This window comes from Culex quinquefasciatus, chromosome 3, assembly GCF_015732765.1.
Source record: "Culex quinquefasciatus strain JHB chromosome 3, VPISU_Cqui_1.0_pri_paternal, whole genome shotgun sequence".
Classification (NCBI taxonomy): Eukaryota; Metazoa; Arthropoda; class Insecta; order Diptera; family Culicidae; genus Culex; species Culex quinquefasciatus.
The window spans coordinates 126,690,537-126,713,680 of NC_051863.1; the positions used below are offsets into that span (position 1 = coordinate 126,690,537).

The 23,144-nt window shown below is 35.7% G+C and overlaps 1 protein-coding gene across 1 annotated transcript in view; it reads left to right on the forward strand.

Annotated features, from left to right (window-relative positions):
• Positions 1–23,144, forward strand: part of LOC6047306 (protein starmaker) — a 40,390-nt gene that overhangs the window by 15,488 nt on the left and 1,758 nt on the right. Inside the window, exons 2-3 of the mRNA XM_038260336.1 lie at positions 12,750–13,172; positions 18,571–19,293. Of these exons, the coding sequence (XP_038116264.1) occupies positions 12,750–13,172; positions 18,571–19,293 (1,146 nt within the window). The remainder of the gene's footprint in view (positions 1–12,749; positions 13,173–18,570; positions 19,294–23,144) is intronic.

The window sequence follows — 23,144 nt, forward strand, 5'->3', positions numbered from 1 at the left end:
TTACCATTTTTTTAGAATTTTAGAATAAGAATTTAAAAAATTAAGAAATCAACAATTTCAAATATCAGAATTTCAAAATTTTAAAAATTTAGAATCTTCATGCTTAAGAATTTTAGAATTTTTAACTTTTTATTTTTTATAGCATTCAATTTATCTGACAAAATGTATGATTTTCTCTATGGTCCCGATATGCTAAGCAAATTACCAATTTTAGAACAAATCTCTGAGAATGGTGGGGCAACTGCCTCATATTGTCCCACCATGTGTGCGCTAGTAATTTGTAATTTTCAGTTGAACGGAAATCCAAAATATTTGATTTTTAAACCTTAACATATTGCAAACAAGCTACGCGCTTTTCATCGTGACCCTTTTCTTAAGCATTTTTTATATGGAGTTCTGCGTTTCTTCCGGACTGATCAATATAAAAAAATAAATATTATCAATGTTGCAAAGTTTGGCCTGGAAGACAATCAAATACATCATCAAGGGCGAATTTTCAAAAAGAAATTAAATTTTGTAGTAATATTTTTAAGATCATCGAAATTCCCTGACCCAGATTAAAATTCCCTGACTTTCCCTGACTTTTCCAGGTCAAATAAAATTCCCTGACAATTCCAGGTTTTCCCTGACTTTTCCAGAAATCGACACCATGATTGAAGAAATAGTAATCAGGAAACCCCGAATGTGCACATTTGGTGAACCTTAACTTTACAAAGATTGCCAAAGTTTTTTTCTTCCAAAATATAATTTAATATTGGGGTTGAAGCGAAACACAAAATGAATTATTGATATGAAAGAAGGCGAAATTAAATTAATAAGAATTAAAAAAAAACTAGATTATAAGGATTGCTATGCTTGAAAGAGGATATGGAAATTATACTGATCTTGAAAAGGCTTTTCCCTCCTAGAAATAATAAATAAAAAAAAAATATTTAAAAAACATTAGACTTCCTTCCTGGAGTCTAACTGCTAAATATGCTTTAAGGAAAAGTTATTGGAATTTTTGATAAGTTTCTTCTTTCTGAATAAGAAGATAAGAGAAGCATTAATGCCAATATTGGTTCATTCGAACTTGAACATCTTATATTTAACATTCAATGTTCTAAACAATTTCAAATTTCCAAATGTTTTTTTCTGGTTAGCTTCAATTTGCTTCGATATTTATATAATTAAAATTTCCCGGGAGTCTCGACCAAATATCCCGGGAATCGAGAGGTCCAAAAATGGTCGATTTCCCGTGAATTCCCGCTCGTCACCCTCTAATCAAGACCAACATTTCAAAAGGACCAAACATTCAATATTATGCCCTTTTGAAATGTTAGTCTTGATTTAAAATTTTCAAAAAAAATTTTTTCGAAAAGATCGGAAAATTTCACGAATGTTTCATATTTTAACATTGAAAATCGGATCATTAGTTGCTGAGATATCGACATTAGAAAATGGTGGTGGGTTGTTTGGGTGAGACTTAGAAAACATCAATTTTCCTGTTTTAAAACATTTGCATGGCAATATCTCAGCAACTAAGAGTCGTATCAACAAAGTTCAAAAAAGCAAAATATAGAGAATTTTCTCAGCTTTTCAAAAAAAAAAATTCATGAGGGGAGGGGGGGGGGGGCAAACATGTGCACTTATTAAAAAAAATGAAAAAGTGCGACTATTTTCAAAAAAGTCACCTAAAAATTGATTTAACTTGAAAACGGCGATTCAAAAAATCATAGATCGGTCCAAGATTTTTTGCCCATTTTGGAAATTTCTGAAAAGTTGTCATTTTATGTCTTTTAAAACATATAAAAAATAAAAAAAAAAATAAAAATAGTTTTTTTTTCAAATTAAGTTTTAGTGACAAAATAAAAAAACCACGAATTTTTTTTTACTGGTATCATTTTTTCCAGTGTAGTCCGTATCCATACCTACAACTTTGCTGAAGACACCAAATCGATCAAAAAAATCCTTCAAAAGATACAGACTTTTGAATTTCCATACATCATTTTTGTATGGACAGCTGCCAAATTTGTATGGAAAATAATGTGGACAAACTAATGATGCAAAATGGCTTCTTTAGCATACGCATACCGAAGGCACCAAAAAAGTTTCAGCCAGATTAAAAAATACAAAATAATTGAATCACCGAAATCTGAGAGAATTGCTCAATAAGAAAATAGGGAAGCGACGTGACACAAAATTTTGCAAAATTTTACCATACATGAACATCACTCGAATCCTGTTTTCTCAAAATTCAAAGGTTCGAGATAGACAAGTTCTGTCTTTATAAATCAATAGAGCGTCAAAAATCGATACCATTCTTTAGTAAGAAAGGCAAAAACTATGTAAACAAAATTCGGATACTCGAGTCTGTACTGTAGACATTTGAGTGCTGCCACCAATGAGAAATACTATCATTTATTTATTATTATTTTTCATATATTTCCACAGTAACATAACTGTAATATTTCATTTATATTGTGATACTTCTTGTTACTAAAAATAACAGAACAAATGCGTTCTCACATTACTCGGAATAACGACAACTTTTAATGGTGCATCAACCCAAATATCAACAATATTTAAGCACAAGCAAAGTTTCACTGACCATTTTGATATGTTTCAACATATTTCTCCTTCATTCTGCGGGTTTGGTTTACTTACGCGTTGGAATTATTGTCTTTTTTTCCTTTTTCTTTTTTCAATTGAGTGATAAATTTCACTGCACTATGCCACACTTGCTAATTTTCGTCAATTGACTCTCAGACAAGTGTAATTTCTTCCTCCAACACTGACAGTTATTTTTTTTTGCCAGAGTAGCAGATAATTACGCTAAAACAGCAATAAATTTCACAACATTTTCTGGTGGTACATGTTTTTGGCAGAAATTATCGGAACTAGCAGAACTAAATTTCTAGTTGTGTTTTCACGCAACTGCTGGTTTGGCCTAAACAGCGTTCTAACCGTTTACAATGTGAACACTGAACACCGTAACCAGTGTCAATTTTTTAAAGGTCCTATAAGCTATTGTGTTTTATATCTCGGTTGAGTTTTCAAAAGGCCGTAAGAGCCACTGTGACCTCTGACAATAATTTTCGTTTTTCTCGAAATTGAAACAAAATTTCATTTATTTCAAGTATGGGGCACTTGAAGGACGTGTAGATAAACAATCTCGAGCATTTTTGATATTGGTTTTTCGTAAGAAGGTCGAATACCGATGCAAAAAGGACTTTGTTTACCAATGGCTCTTACGGCTTTTTGAAAACTCACCCGAGATATCTAGAGTTTTTTTTTAATAGGTCCTATAAAAATATAAAAGATAATAGCTTATAGGTTCTTTAAAAAAACTCTAGATATGTTTATATGACCTACTCAAAAAAAAGTCTAGATATGTACGAACTGCAACAGTTAATCTGGTAGGTACCTAAAATTGCCTCCTTTTTATACGTTCCCATCATCCTTCACCGGTGATCCCCAAGATCTTTGCCAAGGTCAATGCGGCGAAATGTGCCCCATTCATTCGTCTGTCGTGTGGCCATTCTGGCTGATGCCTGCGGTGAGACCATATGTTTTTTTATTTCTACTACAACCCAACACACCTGAGCTGTACGCGGTTTTTGTAGTCGTCGTATAGTATAGTTTCTCACACTCATCGTGTGAGTAGGTGAGAAAGCATTACTTGCTCTCACACACTAACGATCGTGAGAAAAAGCTACAAGGAAGAAACGGGGTGGGAGGGAGAGTTTAGATTTGTTTATTCTTGCACCCTCCCACCTGTAGCTTGGTTTACTTCTTGTTCTTCTTCTTCTTTCACGTATTTGAAACATTTTTGGCAAATGATTCGACGTGAACCGAAAATTTAGTTTATTGCAGTTTGGGTTCGTTTACATTTTCCCACCTTCGGCCGGTGAGTGATGACATGGGGCGTAATTTAGGTTGGGAGTTTTTTCCCCATGATTTGTTTTGCTTTTAGGACAAACCGTTTAAGGCTCTGCTACACACATGTTTAAATAAAAGTTAATTTTAATATTTACAATAAAAATGTTAGAGAAATAAAATTATTTTTAATTGGCTTTTGTTATTTGTTTTAACATTTTTAAGTTGAAATCTTTTATTAATTTTCTTTTTTTTTGTAAATTTTTGGTTTTTCCATGTCATTTAAAAAATAAATAATTTTTTTTTATCACGACCATCTGTATTGATACAATTTGATTGTTTTTAATTGAAGCTTATTTCAGCGATTCGATACACGAGGTCGATGTACTCGCGCTCGTTCTCAGCCTCAGTTCAAACGTTTTTTTTTGATAATCTCAAGCAAATTTACCCACTTTTCACTCTCTTGTTGTTGTTGTTGTTGTTACTGCGCTTGTACAATTCATTGCCACCCTTTGCCGCTCTCTTTTCAAGAAAATCAGTGAAATTGCAAACGGAATTCCTCTCGTCGTTGTCGTCGTCGTCTTCGAGTTTTATTTATACGATTGTTTTGATTGTCTCTATTTTGGCCATTTTGGCATAAATAAAACGTGTGTGTATTTGTGTAAGCGCGAGGACGCTTGTGTTATAGTTACTGCATTACTTGAAAAGTCAATCTTTTTTAAGTTTTATCTACATCGTTCTTTTGAATATACTGTTTTAATTTAGAATTTAAATAATTTATATTTTTATTTTTATTTTTGCTTTCTGTAAAAAAAAATACAGTCCCTTAGTAGCAACGATGCGAGCATCTTCCAACAGTTTACGTACACACATGTAAACACCAGCACCACGATACATTGTAAATTACAATGAATTGTTGGCTTGTTTATAAATAAATTGTACCGCAGTCGTGCCAGTCTTCGTCGCATGCGTTTTTTGTGAATCTGTATCTTTTTCTTTTACTGTTTTTTTTTTCTGCGGAGGATTTGCGTCAAGCAATTAGTGGACCATTCCTGTCTAATGTATGACGGTGTGTGTTGTGTGTGAGTTTCGTGAAGAAAACGTATGTGGAAAATGATGAATCGAGACAAGTAGATTATGGCTTTGGAATTTCGGTGCGTACCTTTTTGAATCAGGGGTTCTGCGAAATGTTATTGTTTTGCTCGTGACGTAACTTTTTTCTTACGTCAAATGTGGAATCAAGATTTTTTTTTGGTAAAATTATAGACAAAAAAAAATATATTTAATCAAGAAGAGATACAAATTGTGAATTAAGAATTGCTCTTATTGCTGTCGCTTACAAAATATGAGTTAAAATTTTAAGCGTTTTTCCTCATTTTTCAAGAATTCCTAAACTGTTTGTTAGGGCTAAATGTTGAAATTGTTTCAAATTACCTATTTATAAGTGAACTTTTGTGCACAAGAAGCAGTGGATTCGCGCGATAGGCTTTTGTTTACTTTTTTTCGCGGGTCAATGGCCGACATGAGTCAATCGAGAGCAGCGTGGCCACGTTGTTGCTTTGCATGTTTAATCGTGATTTCTGGCGTCCATCTTATTATTTCCCTGGATCATCAGTCGATTGCGAGCAGCGGGTCGCTTGTTTGATTTGCATGTTTCGTAGTGATTTTGAGTTTTTTTGTTGTTCTTTTTATAGAGTTTTCATTAAAATGAGCCAAATTTGTTCGAGACAAGCGTATCGCTTGATTAAGTCCTCCCTATATCCTCGTTGGTCGGAAGGCACGCCGACGAATATGTTTTAGGGTTTATGATATTCAGGGTTGTTACGGATGGCGCGGATTTGGCGCGGATTAGCTGGCTAATTTAGCTTAGGCGCGGATTTCGCGCGAATGTGAAGTTTGATTAGTAAAATAATTGAGAGAGATAGAATTACTTTCAAGTTAAAAAGAAAAGTATTACCAGGAATCAGGGTAATTGTTTTTGAATTTGCGCTTTGATTTCTTAGAAAATGTTACTGAAACAAAATTGAATTTTCTTCCGAAAATGTTTGTTTGTAATCTTATTAAGAGAATACGTCGAAATAATCTTCATGAAGATATTTTTTTAATGTATTGTTGAGGATTTCTTAAAGAAATTTATGGCTACACTCAAATAATTTTTGAACATCTGCTTACCGGCTTTAATATTTTTAATATCTTTTGAGTTTTGAGTAATGTTCTTTTTAACCTTATTTATTGTTTATTTTATAAAGGATCCATTAAAATTTTAATCTTTTGAATCATATTTCAAACTTTTCTCGATGTTTTACATTAGGATGTAACAAAAATGATTATTGGGGCTTTTTTTCGGCGGCCGTACTGTGCTCAAATCACAATTATGAGCTTAATTAGACGTAACTGATGCTGGCTCTTTGCCTTTGAATTTTAGTAAAATTTACCCCGCAGAAAGATTTTTTTTATCTAAATTTCAGCATTCTAAAAAAAATAAAAAATCAAAACATTCAAAAATGAAAGCAACAATATTCAAAACTCGAAGTTTCAGAAATTAAAACATTTTTTTAGATTTTAAAAATTTAAAGAGTCAAAATTTTAAAATTCTAAAAATTGAAAACTAAATACAACCAAGAGCATAACAAATTATACATTCTCAAATGCTCAAATGCTTAAATTCTTGAATTCTTAAATTCTCAAATTTTCAATTCTTAAATTAGAAGATCCCTAAATTTCAAAATTCTTTTTTTCTTAAATTCTTCACCTTTTGAAAAAAGAACTACAAAATTCTTAAATGATATTATTTTTGTCACCATCATAGATTACAGAAAAACTGATAAAATTGGAGTACTTTCGGTGACATATTTTAAATTCGAGAAATTTTGAGAAGAAAACAATACAAATTTCGTGTTTCGATTTTTGTGAGTGGCGAAAATCATAAAGTACGAACTCCCTTTAAAATTTCAAATCCCTAGATTTATGAATTTATCAAGATTTTCAAACTTATAAATCTTATGATTTTTTTTCAATTGTTTTAATTTTAGAATTTAAATTTTATTTGATTTTTTTATATCCAAATTTCTTAATGTTTTAATTTCTATTTAGAATTCCATTTTTTGCCAAAATGATTGTTATGGCTTCTCCCTCTAGTTCACTTCATCCTAGTAAAAAAAATGTCCATAAAATTTTCGGTTTTTCAAGATTCTGCGTTCTGAGATTCGACCTCATGCGGCTATTTTTATTATTGAATACAACTTAATTTTGTGTTTTTTGAAAAAAAAAAAAAATAAACTCTCTTGTATGTTGTCGCGAAATTACTTTTGTTATTTTATATGGCGCGGATTTCGCGCGGATTGGATTTTAGGACGGCGCGGATTTGGCGCGGATTTTTTTCGACTTCTCCGTAACAACCCTGATATTGCACAAATCGTTTTAATAAATGAAGTCCTTTCTACACCATCGCTGAACAGAATTTAAGCCAACGAATAATTTCTGGACACTCGCGATCGAATCATGAGATATTTACAAAAAAGTGTCCACGTGGTGTATGGATGGTTCCTTTACCGCAGACACTCAATCGAACGGAAAATGCCTTGTCCATTTTGAATTACTAGGCCGCAAAATTGTACGGAAAACTAATGATACCAAATGGCTCCTTTTTACGTAGGGAATGTATGGACAAAGTTTCATTCCAATAAAAAAAAACTAGACTGAAAATCTCAGAAAAAATAGCAAAATTCATAAAATTAAAAAAAAAACTAATGTATTTTTCCAGAGCAACTTTTGGGTAAAAAGCAAATTATTCATACTGAAAATTTATCACTGCAAATATTTTAAAAATATCGAATAATGTCTTAAAATGAGTCAAGACATAAACTTTGAACTTCTAATAATAACGAATTGAAAATGATTTAATATATATTTTTTACATTTATTAAATTTTGTGTGTGCTTAAAATCATTTTAAAATATTTGAATCAGGGGCATTGCGCCCACCTGTTCAACCTGTTCATAGGACAGGAGATCATTTTGATTTCTTTCTGAAGAAAGAATTAAAATATGTTCATCAAAATAGTTGAACGAACACGCCAACTCTTCTTGGAATCATGGAACAGCCAAGCGCATTCGTATCATAGAGCGTCAATGAAAATTCTACCAAGCAGCCGCCAACCTGTCCGAATTTCTCCATGCACGAGTTCCCATACAACGCATCCAAAAATACACAGTAAGTCGTAATTGGAAGACGCAACTTTTGGTACCCAGACATGTTTAGGTCATCGCTGAATTTTTCAAGTTATCGCAGTTTTAGTGAAAACAGTTGATTTTTAGCCGTTTTCGTCGTTTTTCTGTTTTTGCGCGCGGCACGTCGAAAAACCCAGTTTTTATGTTAAAAAAAATCATATCTCCAAAACGTGTTAATGGATATTCGCAATTTTTTTATATGTTATGTAAAATATTACAAGGAATCGGGGAAAAATATTTTCAGACATGGGCTCTTTGGTCCCGAGACCTTGAAATCGGCAAATGAAATTTTCATAGGACCTTTCAAAATATTCAGCTAGTTTTTTCGGACCTCAAGATATTTTTCCCTAAAAGCCCAACTAATAACCTTTCTTTTGAATTGTGGCGCTCCATAATTGGTTCAGCCGTTCCGGAGATATGAATATGAATCGACGAAAAACGTATTTTTGGACCACCCTATTTTGGATAGGACCACCCCAATCGACAAACAAAAAAAAACGGGTCTAATTATTTGGGCCAAAAACCTCCACTCCAAATTTGAGCCAAATCGGAGCACTTTTGATTTGGAGACTTCCTGTTTGACGTGGAATGGCTGATATACTTCTTTTATACCCCTTATATACTTTCAAGTATATAAGCCAATTTCACGGAATCTTTTTCAGGGGGGTAGTATTTTTTTAGAAATAGCAAGAAAACTGTCATATACATATGAAAGTGTGGAACATCCCCGTTCATTTGCGGGGCGAACGAAAATCTTTGGTCGGGAAAAATCAAAGTTATCCTCATTTGAAGTTTTTGAACTTTTTTCCTATGAGGCCAAATTTCGTCTATTTCAATTTAGTATTGTTATAAGTCTACATGGGCATGATTTATGGTTCAGATCATATGATTTCTTAAGGGAAATGATGCAAGGAACATTTTTCCTGAAGCACGCAAAGTGATTGAAAATAAGGGAAAAAAGTTATAAAGGTTGTATTGAAAATTTGGGAGATTTTCTGATAAAATTGCACACCCCTTTCCCAAAAACCACAATGTTTTTGATATTCAGATCATTATTTCGATGAATTCTTTTTTGAGAAATGTTTCTGGACCCATTGAGTATATAAATCACTACAGAAAAGTGTAATTGGTTGGGTTTAAGCTCAACTGTATGTCACAGTTATGAATTTTGGATTTCAACCGAATCAACATATTTTTGTGTGTTTTGGTTATAAAATGTACCGTTTACATTAAATTTTCACTTTTTTTTGTGAGTACATGGTCCACATGATATGTTTTGTATCTAATTGAGACATGCAGTGTAAATACAATCACAGAGTTTCTATTTCTATGCCTTTTGTTAATTTGTATTTCCATTTGGGCTATATTATTTGTATTGAAACTACAGAGTTGAACTTGCAATTATTGCTAATAACATAAATATTGCGTAAAAATCATTAAAAAGTTTAAATGTATGTAAATCTATTAATTTAATCTCAAGCTAAACATACTAAACAAGTCTGGCATCTAAATTTGAAACAACGAACAATACAACAATTAAATTGTTTTACTAAAAAACACACAAATAATTGATCACAGTGGCAGTGCGTGGCCGAATGGTTACGCTGTCCGCTTTGTAAGCGGATGATCCTGGGTTCGATTCCCATCTGCTCCAACCTTCCATCGGATGAGGAAGTAAAACGTCGGTCCCGGCCTTGGTTGTTGTTAGGCCGTTAAGTTATTCCAGGTGTAGGAGTCGTCTCCATGCTATAAGTACAAACAACACACCAAACCAAGCCTACTCCGGTGGAATCGCTGGCGGCGGTTGGACTCGCAATCCAAAGGTCGTCAGTTCAAACACTGGGGTAGAAGGTTCCTTGGAGTAAAAGAGGTTTGGGTGCTCTCCCCATTCAAGCTTTCGGACTCCTAGGTTCGAGCAGAAACTTGCAATAGAGACCACAAAAGACCTGGGGTCGTTAATGTGGATGGTTTGATTTGATTTTGATTTACAATATTATCACCTGCCCTCAAAATAAGTACGAGATCTCTTGTGAGGTTTAATAAGACTAATACAAATGTGAAAATCTAATGGAAACGGTACATTTTATAACAAAAACAAACAAAAATATGTTGATTCGGTTGAAATCCAAAATTCATAAAAGTGACTTATAGTTGAGCATAAACCCAACCAATTACACTTTTCTGTAGTGATTTAAATACTCAGTGGGCCCAGAAACATTTCTCAAAAAAGAATTAATCAAAATAATGATCTGAATATCAAAAAACATTGCGGTTTTTGGGAAAGAGGTGTGCAATTTTATCAGAAAATCTCCCAAATTTCCAACAAAACCTTTATAACTTTTTTCCCTTATTTTCAATCACTTTGCGTGCTTCAGGAAAAATGTTCCTTGCATCATTTCCCTTAAGAAATCATATGATCTGAACCATAAATCATGCCCATGTAGACTTATAACAATACTAAATTGAAATAGACGAAATTTGGCCTCATAGGAAAAAAGTTCAAAAACTTCAAATGAGGATAACTTTGATTTTTCCCGACCAAAGATTTTCGTTCGCCCCGCAAATGAACGGGGATGTTCCACACTTTCATATGTATATGACAGTTTTCTTGTTATTTCTAAAAAAATACTACCCCCCTGAAAAAGACGCAGTGATTTCTTTTCATCGCATTGCTAATAACTCATCAGGATCAACTCGGATCTTCTTGCACCCTTCGACAAAGTTGTGGGAAATTAAATTTCCTAGAAGAATCTTACACTTGGGCAATTTTGGGCAATACATGCGTCACCTGTTGCCAAAATCATGAAGCGACCCTTAAACTTTAACCGATTTGGCTCAAAATTGGCTAGGTTACATTTTATTGCCTTAAGAATCGAGCCAAGGAAGTACTCTTTCGATTTTCCAAAATTTTGAACCCTGTTGAACATTCTTATAATAATTACAATTCTGAATGCTCTTCATCTTTGTTGTATTTTTCGTTTTATTATTAACTGATCATATTTCTGGAGCAACATTTGTAAAGGGCGCATAAGCATTTTGACAGCCAGCACTATTTTGCAAATTCCGAACCAATAGGTTACTATTTAATAAAACGCGCAGTGTTAAACGGTACCTAGGAAGGCCAGCTATTGTTTAACATTTCGAGTTTGGTGAAAAAGTTGCCTGTTGGCCCGGAATTTGCAAAATAGTTTCAGCTGTAAAAATGCTTATCCGCCCTTTTTTCGTATTGCTCCAGATTTTTTTTATTATTGCTTGAAATTGTGTTACATTTTTGAATTGAATCGAATACATTCGGGTAAAAAGGGAAAAAGGGCAGCTCCGATTCTTGGTCGAATGGTCGCCGCCGCAATTGAAGCATTTGGCTTCGATGTTCTCGTTGATTGTGTTGCAAGCTTGAGTTTTGTGCTCACCTCCGCAGGTAGCACAATGACTCTTGATGAAACAGTTCCTTCCACCATGTCCAAACTGCAAACAGTTCGAACACTGTGTCACGTCACGGTGCACTGGACGATAACGTTCCCAAGTCACGATGATGTTGAAAATTGCCCGAACTGCCTTCAGCTCAGACGGCGTTGTCGATCCTTTCTCGAGATGAACCAGGTACAGTTGATCACGATACTTGGTATCCTTGTTGTGTCTCGTAATCTTGAAGACTTCGATCACGTTCAACTTCAGAGATTTGAGCTCTTCTTTCAAAAAACTCTCACATCCATGTCGTACAGGCCTCGGAGGACCTGTTTCATGGGGCGTTTACCTGGATCGTCATGGCTGTAGTATTCAATCTTTGTGTTGTTCAGGAAATCCCGAACGTAGTTGTAATCCTTTCTGGTAGGTAGCAGAATTTTGAGTCCATCAGCACACAAGCGAATGGAAGCTCGTAAAGCACCAGATTTGATAAACCCGGTCAGCCACTTTCGCACCGAATCCGATGACGATGTTTTCACAAAAATGGGTGGCAACTTTTCCCGTCGTTCAACTTCTTTTTTCTCGCTCACGTCCACAGGGAGGGTAGCGAACTGGTTTCCAGACCAATTTTGAGCATCCTTGCTCAAACTGCCTGGCTTTGCAGGTAGCGCTTTGGCATTCTTTAGCTTCTTCAAATCTGCCGATCCTGTTGGTGAGGGCTTTCAGAAGTCTCAATTTAAGAAATTGTTCGTTTGAATCTGCCATGCTAATTGTTAATTGGTTCGAATTGAAGAAAATTCTTTGTTAACAGAATCTGTCCAGAAAAGTCAAACAGAGAGATCACCTCTGAACATAAACACCGTTCCGTTCATTCACATGTCCATCTATATTTCTACATTAGACACAAACTCAGCCGTCGTCGTCGCCGTTGAATAGTAAAAAAGCCGAGAAAGACATTATTCCCCCAGCACTTTCAAGTTCAAAGTCAAACCGACCGCACCCACGACACACACACACACACACGGTTCAATGTCGTTCTGGGTTGCGTTGTTGGCTCTCATGGGAGGAAATAAATAGCTACTGACAAGGATCTTTCCGCGGAACAATGTCGTAAATTTTGGCGGAATAATTTTAGCTCAAGATGGGACGAATTCATCACTTTGAGGTCGTTCATTTCTCGCAGATAAATTTGATTCAAATTGTCTTTAACAGAAAAAAATGATTAATGATGGGAATTTCTCATGTTTTTCCTTTCAGGTGAAAAAGCGCCAGCAGCGGGTCTCGATGATCCTCGACAGCAAACACATCCCGTACACCATCATCGACATCACGGAGCCGGGCCAGGAGGGCGAGAAGGACTTTATGCAGAAGAACTCGGAGCACAACGGCAGCACGATCAGCGATCCGACCCCGCGGCATCCGCTGCCCCCGCAGCTGTTCAACGACGCCGACTACTGCGGCGACTACGACGACTTTGATCTGGCCAACGAGATCGACAACCTGGAAGTGTTCCTGAAGCTGGAGGCACCCAAACCGGCCGTCAGCGACGAGGTGAGCCCAGCGGATGAGCAGCAGAAAAATGGCCAGAACGAGCCGGAAGACGGCGGTGACCAGGTGACGGCGACGGAGGAGGACGATGACGAGAACAAAGAAAACAAGACTGAAGAGGGAGCGAATGAGGTTTGAGTTGTTGCCTAGTTCCGAGTTTTTCCCCCGTGTTTTTTTCTTTCTTCTTCTTCTTCTTGCTGGCAATTTTCAGTTGAGTTTTGTTTTTCGTTTTTCCTTGGTTCGAGTTTCTCTCGCTCGCTCTCGTTCTCAAATTCGCGCAGCTTGGGAACAGATCAGCGCGCGCGCGCCCGTCTCCGTCGTCAGAAAGTCGTGTTGTAACTTTAGTAGGATATACTTTGGCACTAATCCGTTAACAGAGATGCAAGCATGTGAGATTTGCATTGTAGAAAGTCAACAAACAGACATCACTACTATTATTACTATTGCTAAATACTAAAACGATTATCTTTATTCGCTCTAATATGCTTAGTTTGTAATACTGATTTTGATTTGTTAACTTAAAAATCAAACGAGAATGTACTAACTGCTAAAACGTTTCCAGTCTAAAGGAAAGGTAGAAATGGTTTTGAAACAATTCAAATGTACGCCAAGATTTCCTTAAATAAAATTGCTTAAAAACAAAAAACACCAGGTCATAGTTGTAGCGCACCATATTAACCTCCTTATTCGACTTTTTTTTAAATTTTAGATGCAAACATAATACACACAACCACAACAAACATTAGACCTTGACTTGGTTTATTTAAGAGTCAAGAAGTTCCAGAGAGGTCCGTTCTTCCGTGCGAATATTTCAGTGCAATCCAAAATATCAAAAACAGTGCAAGTGATCCAAACGGTATCTAAACAAGAAAAGCAAATGTTTTAAGTTCTAGTTTTCTAGCCTAATATCATAAAGTTTGCAGCTCTTTCAAAAGCATTTTTTTTGTGCAAATTTCAGTCAGCAAAAAAAAATAAATAAATTTTACTGAATGTTGAAAAAATACATTTTCATTAGAAATGTTAAACAGAACTGGTCAAAATTGTATCTTTCTAACCTCTTGGCTAGGGCTTGCGAACATTTGACATTTTTAATTAATGGTGACAGAGCTCTCAACCTGACTTTGACATTCTGTTTTCGTTTGTTGTCACGCGAGCAAATGAGCGCAACGCAGTCACTCACACAGTCATTTGACTCTCACCACCTCTCCATTTCGACTGAATTCCGATTGCCTTCCCCATGACTGCATTCAACTGATTGCTGTCACCACGCCGTGTCTCACAAGCAAGAAAGAGAAAAAGCAAGTACCTTCGTGTGGCGCCGCTGCTTGAGTGTCTAGCTCGGCATTCGTTCGTCTCAACTTCGTGTGCGTTCACTGACGTTATCGTCAGCATGACAGGACGCGGCCAGTCAGCATTCAACGTTCGAGTAGGTGATGAAATTTGGCATTACACATTTTGTCAAACTGTTGTTTGTAAGCAAAAGTTTCACAAAAAAATCTCGTTTTTCTATCAAAAATAACTAAAATGTTGTTACAATAATCAAACTTGGATGAAAGCGTTTCATTCGCAGTGTAATTTGTAACTTTTGTAACAATACAAGTTGAATTTTTGGAAAATAATTTTCAGTTTACATCTACATAGTAAAAATGTATGGTAATACTACATCTGGGAGTGGGTAGATTGAACTTGATAGAGAGTGTTGGTAGAGTGTTAAAAATACCTAAAGAAGTAGTATTCAACAATGTTTTTGATCAAATCGTAAAACGGACTGTATTCTTAATGATTCTTTGGACAATTTAAATCCACACCTACGTGGTTGGTGCCTTCCTCACTCCTAACCAAATATATATAGATCTCACAAAAGATCCGGAATTAACTTTCATCTAGATTATAAACATTTTGAAAACAAGGTTTTGGGTATGAAACCAATTGATCTAGTTTAAAAAAATACTGAGTTGCCAGATCTTTGATTTTCTAGACTTGTTTGGCAGGTTTTTGATTACCTATCCAACGATAGACCGGAAGGGGGATCCGGACATACTTTTCGTACAGATAATTGAGATCCGGCTTCAAAAAAGTAAATAAATATCAAATAAGTAGTCTTTTACATCAGACAGACAGACAGACATTTGTTCAGTTTTCGATTCTGATTCGATATGTATACGTGAAGCTTCATGAGAAAATTTCATTTTTAGAGGAGGATTATAGCCTTACCTTTGTTAGGTAGGTCATAATAATACTTAAAAGATTTTTTCATAAATATAGCAGCGTTATTGCCATCAATAAATTTGTTATTTTAAGGAAAAAATTCTATTATTGTACAAAATTGGAACTTCTTTTCAACATAAGCTAAAATTGATATGGATTTTATTAATAGGGGAACTACACTTTTTTTCAGCCTATTTCTATTATCGGCCTATCAGCAATTTGATCATGAATTACAGCTTTCATAAAGTGTTTTTGACTGTTCCAAAGTAATAAATAGCTCAAATAAGAGTGAGCAAGCAACTCTCCATTGATGATACATCTGAAAATGTTGATTTAATAGCGGAAAAGCGGAAAACTGATGAGAATTGGTCGAACGGCTTAGAGTGATTAAAATGGGTATATTTCCCCTAGTTGATGATTTGAAACAATTCATAGTAGTAGTTTATGCAACAAGTTGCAAAAAGAAGATTTTTTCAGCACGTGTCGTACATTTATGGATAAATACAAAAAGTGCTGAAAAAATCAAGGTTTGCAACGAGTTCCATACAACATTTTTTGCATTTCTGAAAACATCTATTGAGTGAAATTATAAGTCGAATGTTCATGTATTTTGTCAATAAATCGTTTAAATCAAAAAAATGTTGAAAGTATTACTTTTCAGCATTTGTTTTGAAATGTGTTTCTATTTGATTCTGTTATTTTTAGTAGATAAAAGTAGGCTGTTTCGTCACGCGAGAATGACAGGAAAGGTAGGAAGTTTCAAGACGGAATTGCAAAAATAATTTTTAAACAATTCCTAACGGTTGAATAAAGTTTGTAAAATAAGATGAAATTCTATCAATGTAGCCCCGATTCATGGCCAAGTAACATTTTAGGCTTTATCAAAGCTGTCACAACCGCTATAAAACCTATCAGCCAAAACCAACATTTAAACCGCTTAGTCGTAACAAACTCCCCAGAACCTTGATAAACCCCACTTAAAACCCAAAAGGACCTCCGCAAAAGGTTGTTACGGCCTATTTATAAGACCTACATAGGCGTTCAAGGCTTTACAACTGAATCCTAACAACATCCTCAAAGCCTTGATAAAACCTAGTCAGGAGTTATGGAAAAATGACATTTCATACGTCTTCAAACGTCTTATGCCAAAAAGGTTTTATTTTGGCAAAAATAAGTCTTCGTCTTGCCAAATGAAATTATGGAGATGGTTGTCAAAAATGGCGATGATAAATAATAGATATTAGAGGTAATCCAAACAATTTGAAAGCTTATTTCTCGCAATTGATGGCTCAAATTCAGCTGCGGTTAAAATTTTATTGATTAATGTAGGGGAGATAGAGCCAAAAAAATCAACTCGCTTCATCAAAAATCAATATTTTGTAATCATAGTGTTGAATGTTAAAAAATATTTGATTGCAATTCTTTGAAAAAACTGTTCAAAATATTTTTAAACATCTATCGATATATTAGTCATACCAGAAATTCAGCATAAATGTGTGTTTTCATCAAATTTAAATCAAATTTTTCAGTTCTCTATTTTTTTTCAATCAAGATGGCGGTCAATCATATTCAATCAGAGCACGCGTTTAGCGCCATATTTATGCACTGCTATTTGGCCGCGATAAATGCTCTTTTAGGAGCTTATGACAGCTACAACACCCTAGGTTTTAACAAAGCATGCGATAAACCCGTTTGGCATGGCATTGCCATCTGGTTTTCAAGCCTCTTTTAAAACTTTCATAAAACCTTATTGAAAGCCAGTCGGCTTTGATTTCCACCCGGTTTTATGTCCGAGGCATAAAACCCTGTTAGAACCTATTAATTAGCTCTTGCTTGTTGGTTGCGGTGAATGTCCAAATAAAACTATTAAGCAATCAAGATGCTACAATAAAACCACAATAAAACTTGGTCGGGCTATTTGGTTTAAAAATGTTACTTGGGGGTAATATTACACCATCAAATTTTACACTTTCCAGAGTCACGTTATTTTTTACTGTGTAGTTCGAATTTACAAATTTTCAACATTCTACCTTGCAAAATTTCTATAAATGCCTTAAAAATGCCGATTTCTTTTAGTACAGCGTTGCCTGATCCTCGGAAAGCTTTTCATAACTGTCTATGAAATCTTTATAGAACTCTTCCTAAGTTGTGAAACCTTATGTAAGTGTTGCCAGATTTCAAAGCTCAATTTCTCATCAGCAATATCATAAAAAACGGTTGGACAAAACAGTTAAATTATTACCAATTTTCCGTATTTATGACTGAAGAACAGTGTCCCGGGATCAGGGATAACTTGTATCATAATACAAGTTAGATACAAACTATACTCTATCATAACTTCACTGCCGGCCTCATCAGATCACTCATTAGAAGAGATTGTACTCTCCTGTACAATAATTTTGAATTTTATTGATAAAATTTTGTTTAAATAACTTTTTTTGATTAAATTTGTGTTAATTCTGAAAAAAAAAAATACAATAATTATTAGTGTTGTAGACATTTGTTTGGATCACTTCCTCAAAAAGCACGGACGAAATTACGCATAATTTATCCAATATTTACCGCTTTCTTCCTTGTATGACAAATATATTATCAGTAACCACGTGCAGAAATATATTATAACGATTACCTAAATATAGTTCCGCAAACCTACGTTATTGCCTTCCATCTATTGACTAGTTTCTAGCGTTAGAACTGACAATGCTATTCGCTTGCAAAAATTAAATTTCAAAAATTCAACAACACTTATCAAGCAAAGATCTTTGGCGAAGAATAGAAGTATATTTCAAGAAATTCAAGAAAAAAAACAAAGACACGTTACAACAGTTGCATAAGCAAGAGCGCAAAAAAAAACAAGCAACAAGTTCACAGAAGAGATCAAATCGACGAGCATTTCAGAGCAAACGAAATAAAAAAACACATACACACACTCACACACACAAACAATCTAACGATAGTGTTGCTAGCTGTTAAGAATATTTACATTTATTGTCGAGAAAATAAAAAAAGTCATGAAATAAAGGCACACCGCGGCGGTTCGTCACCGCCGGCAGTTTAAAAAGAAACCTACAAAATCTAACGCTTAATCGCGGAGTTTTACTTTAATCGTGTGATGTCGTATTTTCACTAACAAAACTACATTGTCGTTGTGAAATAATCCCTCTCTTATTACATTTTTGTAGAATAGTATTAATCATTTCGATTTGATTTTCATTCCATTGATTCGACACATCCATCACCACAACAACAACCACAAAAAAAAAACCGAACAAAATTGGTCTTTTCACAATTGGCAAACAAACAAACGATAAACACAAATCAGACTACTGTCGACGAAACAATCGTGGAAGCAACAGTTGATGAAGAGAAGGTTGAACAATCGGTTGCGTCGTCAGTCGATGCTGGTCAGCAAGATCGGACGGAAGATGTCGCTATGGAAGACGAAACCGATCAGAATCCGACGGTGCCAGCAGAGCTGGAAGGTCAAGCAGTGGATCAAGCCAGTTGCGATCCAAATCCGGATGGGGACATTGCTGATGAAGTTCCTCCCAAAGATACTGTTGAAGAGGTAGAATTGAACGGGCCAGACAGTGAAGACTCACAACAGAAACTCGAGCAAACTGCTGAAATAGCTGAAGAACCTCTGGAAAAGATCGATGAAGATCAAGATGAAAGTTCCCAGCAAAAACGTGAGGAACCTCTTGAAAAAGACGAAGAATCTGTGGAAAAGATCGAGGAAGATCACCATGATGAGGACAGCGAAGAAGTTGTCTCCGCAGAGCGAACTGACGAAGATGAGGCAGAAAAATTGGAAGGAGCGAAAGATCCGCCTGAAGAATCTAGCCCACAGGAAGATATTGTAGACCACGAGATAGAAGAGGCTAGTGAGGACTCGGAAAGTGGTGACGATGACGACGAGGAGATCAACTCGATCAAGGAAGTCCTCAAAGATGATGCCGATCAGGTCGTGGTTGACGAAGAGGATGGACTGGTAGAGGAGATGCTGGAACGGGGTCCGGGATCGGAAGATGCGGTTGAGGAGAAGGTTTGACCAGTGCTGTTGGATGTTGTTCTATACTCTCTCTATCTCGGTGGTGTATCGTTTCCGTTTGTTGGTTTGGTTGATCGGTGGGTTTTATAACTTGATGATTAAAACCGAAACCCATTTTTTTTTTTTTTTTTTTTTTTTTTTTGGGTGCTGAATAGTGGTTCTCGATAATTTTTTTTTTCTGCAAGAAATTTTTTTATGGATTTTGGAACCTGGAGTTAAAGTCAAGAAATCTTAAGAAAGTTGAAGGAGCGATCGTCATTTTTTTTTATAATTATGAATGCAAGTTGTTTATGGAGTCGATGCGGTTTTATCTATCATGAAGCTGCTTTTATTATTTGATTCCGTTTGAAAACTTACCCCAGTTTTTCGTCACCCGTAAAGTAGAAAAAGATCCTCTAACCAATCGAAACTTGATTAAAAACGTTACTTAATCCACCTTAAGGTGGTTGGTGCCTTCCTCGCATTCATGCTGTATTTTAGGTGGTATTTACAAATTAATTTAAGAGTTTTTTTTTTAATTTTTTTGATTTGTTTTTTTTTTTAATTATTGATTTTCTTGAACAGCAATTTTCAATTCTTTTTTTACCAACTCTTCAAAATAAAGGTGAAAAGTCTCATGAGTTATATATTTCAGTAAAAAGTTCGTGTAAATCTTTGTCGAGACAAAATGATGCAGCAACATAATTAATACAGATTTTTTCCAGAAGAGACGCAGACACTGCTTAAGCGATGTGGCAACCGGGCGATACGCATGCAAGGTGATGTGGCTGCCAATCCCCCGCGTGGTCAAAAAGTCAAAAAAGCAAAAAGCAAAAGCCGGCCTTTGAGGTTATGCAAAAATCACCCTTTTTGTAGCTACAAAAAAACTTTTTCTTTGCATAACTTTAAAAGTACTTCACTAAACAGAATAAAATTTAATAGGGTGTAAGGGGACCCCAAAACGAACAGAATAAGGCGGATCCGGGCAAAAACGGTACAGCCAGTTCTGAGATAATCGTGTGGAAAAAAAATCATGTCTACACACATCCCCACAGTCATTTGTTCAGAATAGAGGTGGGCAAAAAAAGAGCGAACCGCTCAAAGAGCCTAGATTTAAGTTTGGATGCAAATCAATTACCCGAATGTTTAGGTCCGAGAAGAAATTTTGACATAGAGACCATAAAGACCTATGGTTTTCAAGGGCATCTTCTCGTTTTGAGTTTTAAGTTTTTTTATCAAATAATTTATAAAAGTCCAATGTGAAATAACTTATAAAATCACGCGATTCTTTAAAAAAACCCTTTTCATCCAAATTTTGAAAAAGAGCGAACTAGCCGTTCAAAAGAGCGGCTCTTTTTAATGAGCGAACGAAAATGAGCGGCTCCTAAAAAAGAGCGGTTTTGCCCACCTCTAGTTCAGATTTTGATTCTGAGTCGATAGGTATACGTGAAGGTATATCTAGGAGTCGTATTTAAGAAGTTCATTTTTCGAGTGATTTTATAGCCTTGCCTCAGTGAGGTGAGGAAGGCAAAAACTCACACACAATTTTCCTGAAAAAAATTTCTAAAGCTAGACAAAATAAAACACATAAGGAGCTTTTTTCTATTACGTAACCCCCCCCCCCCCCCCACCCCAGGGTTTGACCCATCACTAGGCTAAAGCTAAATTCCAAATTTGAGCTCATTCTGACCACGGGAACCCCTCCCTCCAATCGCTTGAAGTTTGTATGGGAAAAATCGTCAAAATGTATGGAGAATAGCAACTTTTGTTACCTGTGGAAGGCGCCATAATTATCCGATTCTCACCATTTCTCAGAACCTTCATTAAATTTAGAACAACTTTCCCGAAGACACCATATTTTTAGGTTTCTTTCCCGCGAAGTTATTAGCGCCCAAAACTGACCATTTTTGCGCGGCCAGCTGTAAGGGGCTACCTAACAACGATGTTTATTTCCAATTCGTACACGCACGTGCTCTCTCTCAGGCGTGTTGTAGGTAAACAGACAGGCAGGCAGGAGAGCAAGAATGAGAGAGTTTGAACCTGAAAGAGAGCACGTGCGTGTACGAATTGGAAATAAACATCGTTGTTAGGTAGCCCCTTACAGCTGGCCGCACAAAAATGGTCAGTTTTGGGCGCTAATAACTTCGCGGGAAAGAAACCTAAAAATATGGTGTCTTCGGGAAAGTTGTTCTAAATTTAATGAAGGTTCTACATCTGAGAAATGGTGAGAATCGGATAATTATGGCGCCTTCCACAAGGAAAAAAGTAAAACAGTTGCTTTTCTCCATTCATTTTGACGATTTTTCCCATACCAACTTTAAGCGATTGGAGGGAGGGGTTCCCGTGGTCAGAATGAGCTCAAATTTGGAATTTAGCCTAGTGATGGGTCAAACTTTGATTTCAGGGGGTAGCCCCAAAAAAGTCCGGATTTGGACCACCCTAGTGCTTATATGAAAATGTTTCGTTAGGAAACAGAACTTTTCGAATCGAACGACAAAAGACAATACACTCAACCCCCGGTGGTTGGTCACTTTTTCGTTTGACGAACTGTCATTTTTTACACGGCGCTCACGCACACTATCAAAACAAAGGTTAGGTAGTGTGTGTGAACTCCGTGTAAAAGGGGTGTCAAACTAAAAAGTGACCCCGTTTGTTTGACAACAGTTGGTGTCAAACCATCGGGGTTTGAGTGTAGACGGGGCTGAATGTTATAATTATACACTCGAACCCCGATGGTTTGACACCAACTGTTGTCAAACAAACGGGGTCACTTAGAAAATTTAATAATTCAAAATCATGAAAAAAATCCAACCATTGAAAACATTTCAATATTTAAAAAGTCAACAATGAAGCCCTTCTATTCAAATTGTTTTTGCTTTTTTTTTTCTGCAATGTATTTCTTATGGGAGAACTGTCATTTCTATCACTTCGTTTTAACATTAAAACTTTGTATATTAAAAAATTCAACAATTGCAAAAAAAATTAACTGGAGCACCGGATTCGAGAGTTAGAAACGACAGTTCTCCCATGAGAAATAAATGGTAGAAAAAAGCAAAAACTGGAAGTTGAACATCATCAGGGGAATAAGGCACTTATTGGGGACCATCCGCAAACCACGTGGACACTTTTTTGGAAATTCCGAGGGTCGTTAAAATGGATTGCTTTGCTTTTCTTACTACTGAGAAATCTCGATCGTGTGTCGATTACGATCGAAATATTCCAATCCAGTGCACGATACACGCCTGTGGGTCCGTTGACGAAACCGCAAGGTTTAAGAGGGCCACATTATAAGGTGTTATGTTGATTCCGTTTTGTTTCCGCATCTTTTCTGAACGTCCCCGATAAGAACGTTGTGGACAATCAGCAAAAACTAAAAATCGTTTAAATCAAAAAAAAATTGAAAAGTGTTACTTTTTGAAACAAGTGCTGAAAAGTTCAACTTTTCAGCACCCATTTGAGTGCTGAAAAGTAGAACTTTTCAGCATTTATTTTGAAAAGTGTTGCTATTCGATTCTGTTATTTTTGGTACAGAAAAGTAGGCTATTTCGTCGTTCAAGAATGACAGGAAAAGTAAACAGTTTCACGACGGAATTGCAAAAACTACTATTAAAGTTTTTGTCTCCCCGCTAAAATTTTTGTTTTCGTCAAATCTTACATTTTTTTGAAAACTAATTATTGAAAACAACTGTACTATTGTGAAATGCATTTTAAAACACTTTTTCCATGCAAATGTTGCCACTATGGCTTGTTATTTCAATATTTATATTTTTCTATTTTTTGCCCACTGAATGTGAATCTGCCCTCAGGATTGAGCCAATTCGTCAATATCGATTTTGGTCATATTTTGGGTTTCTATAGAAAATAAC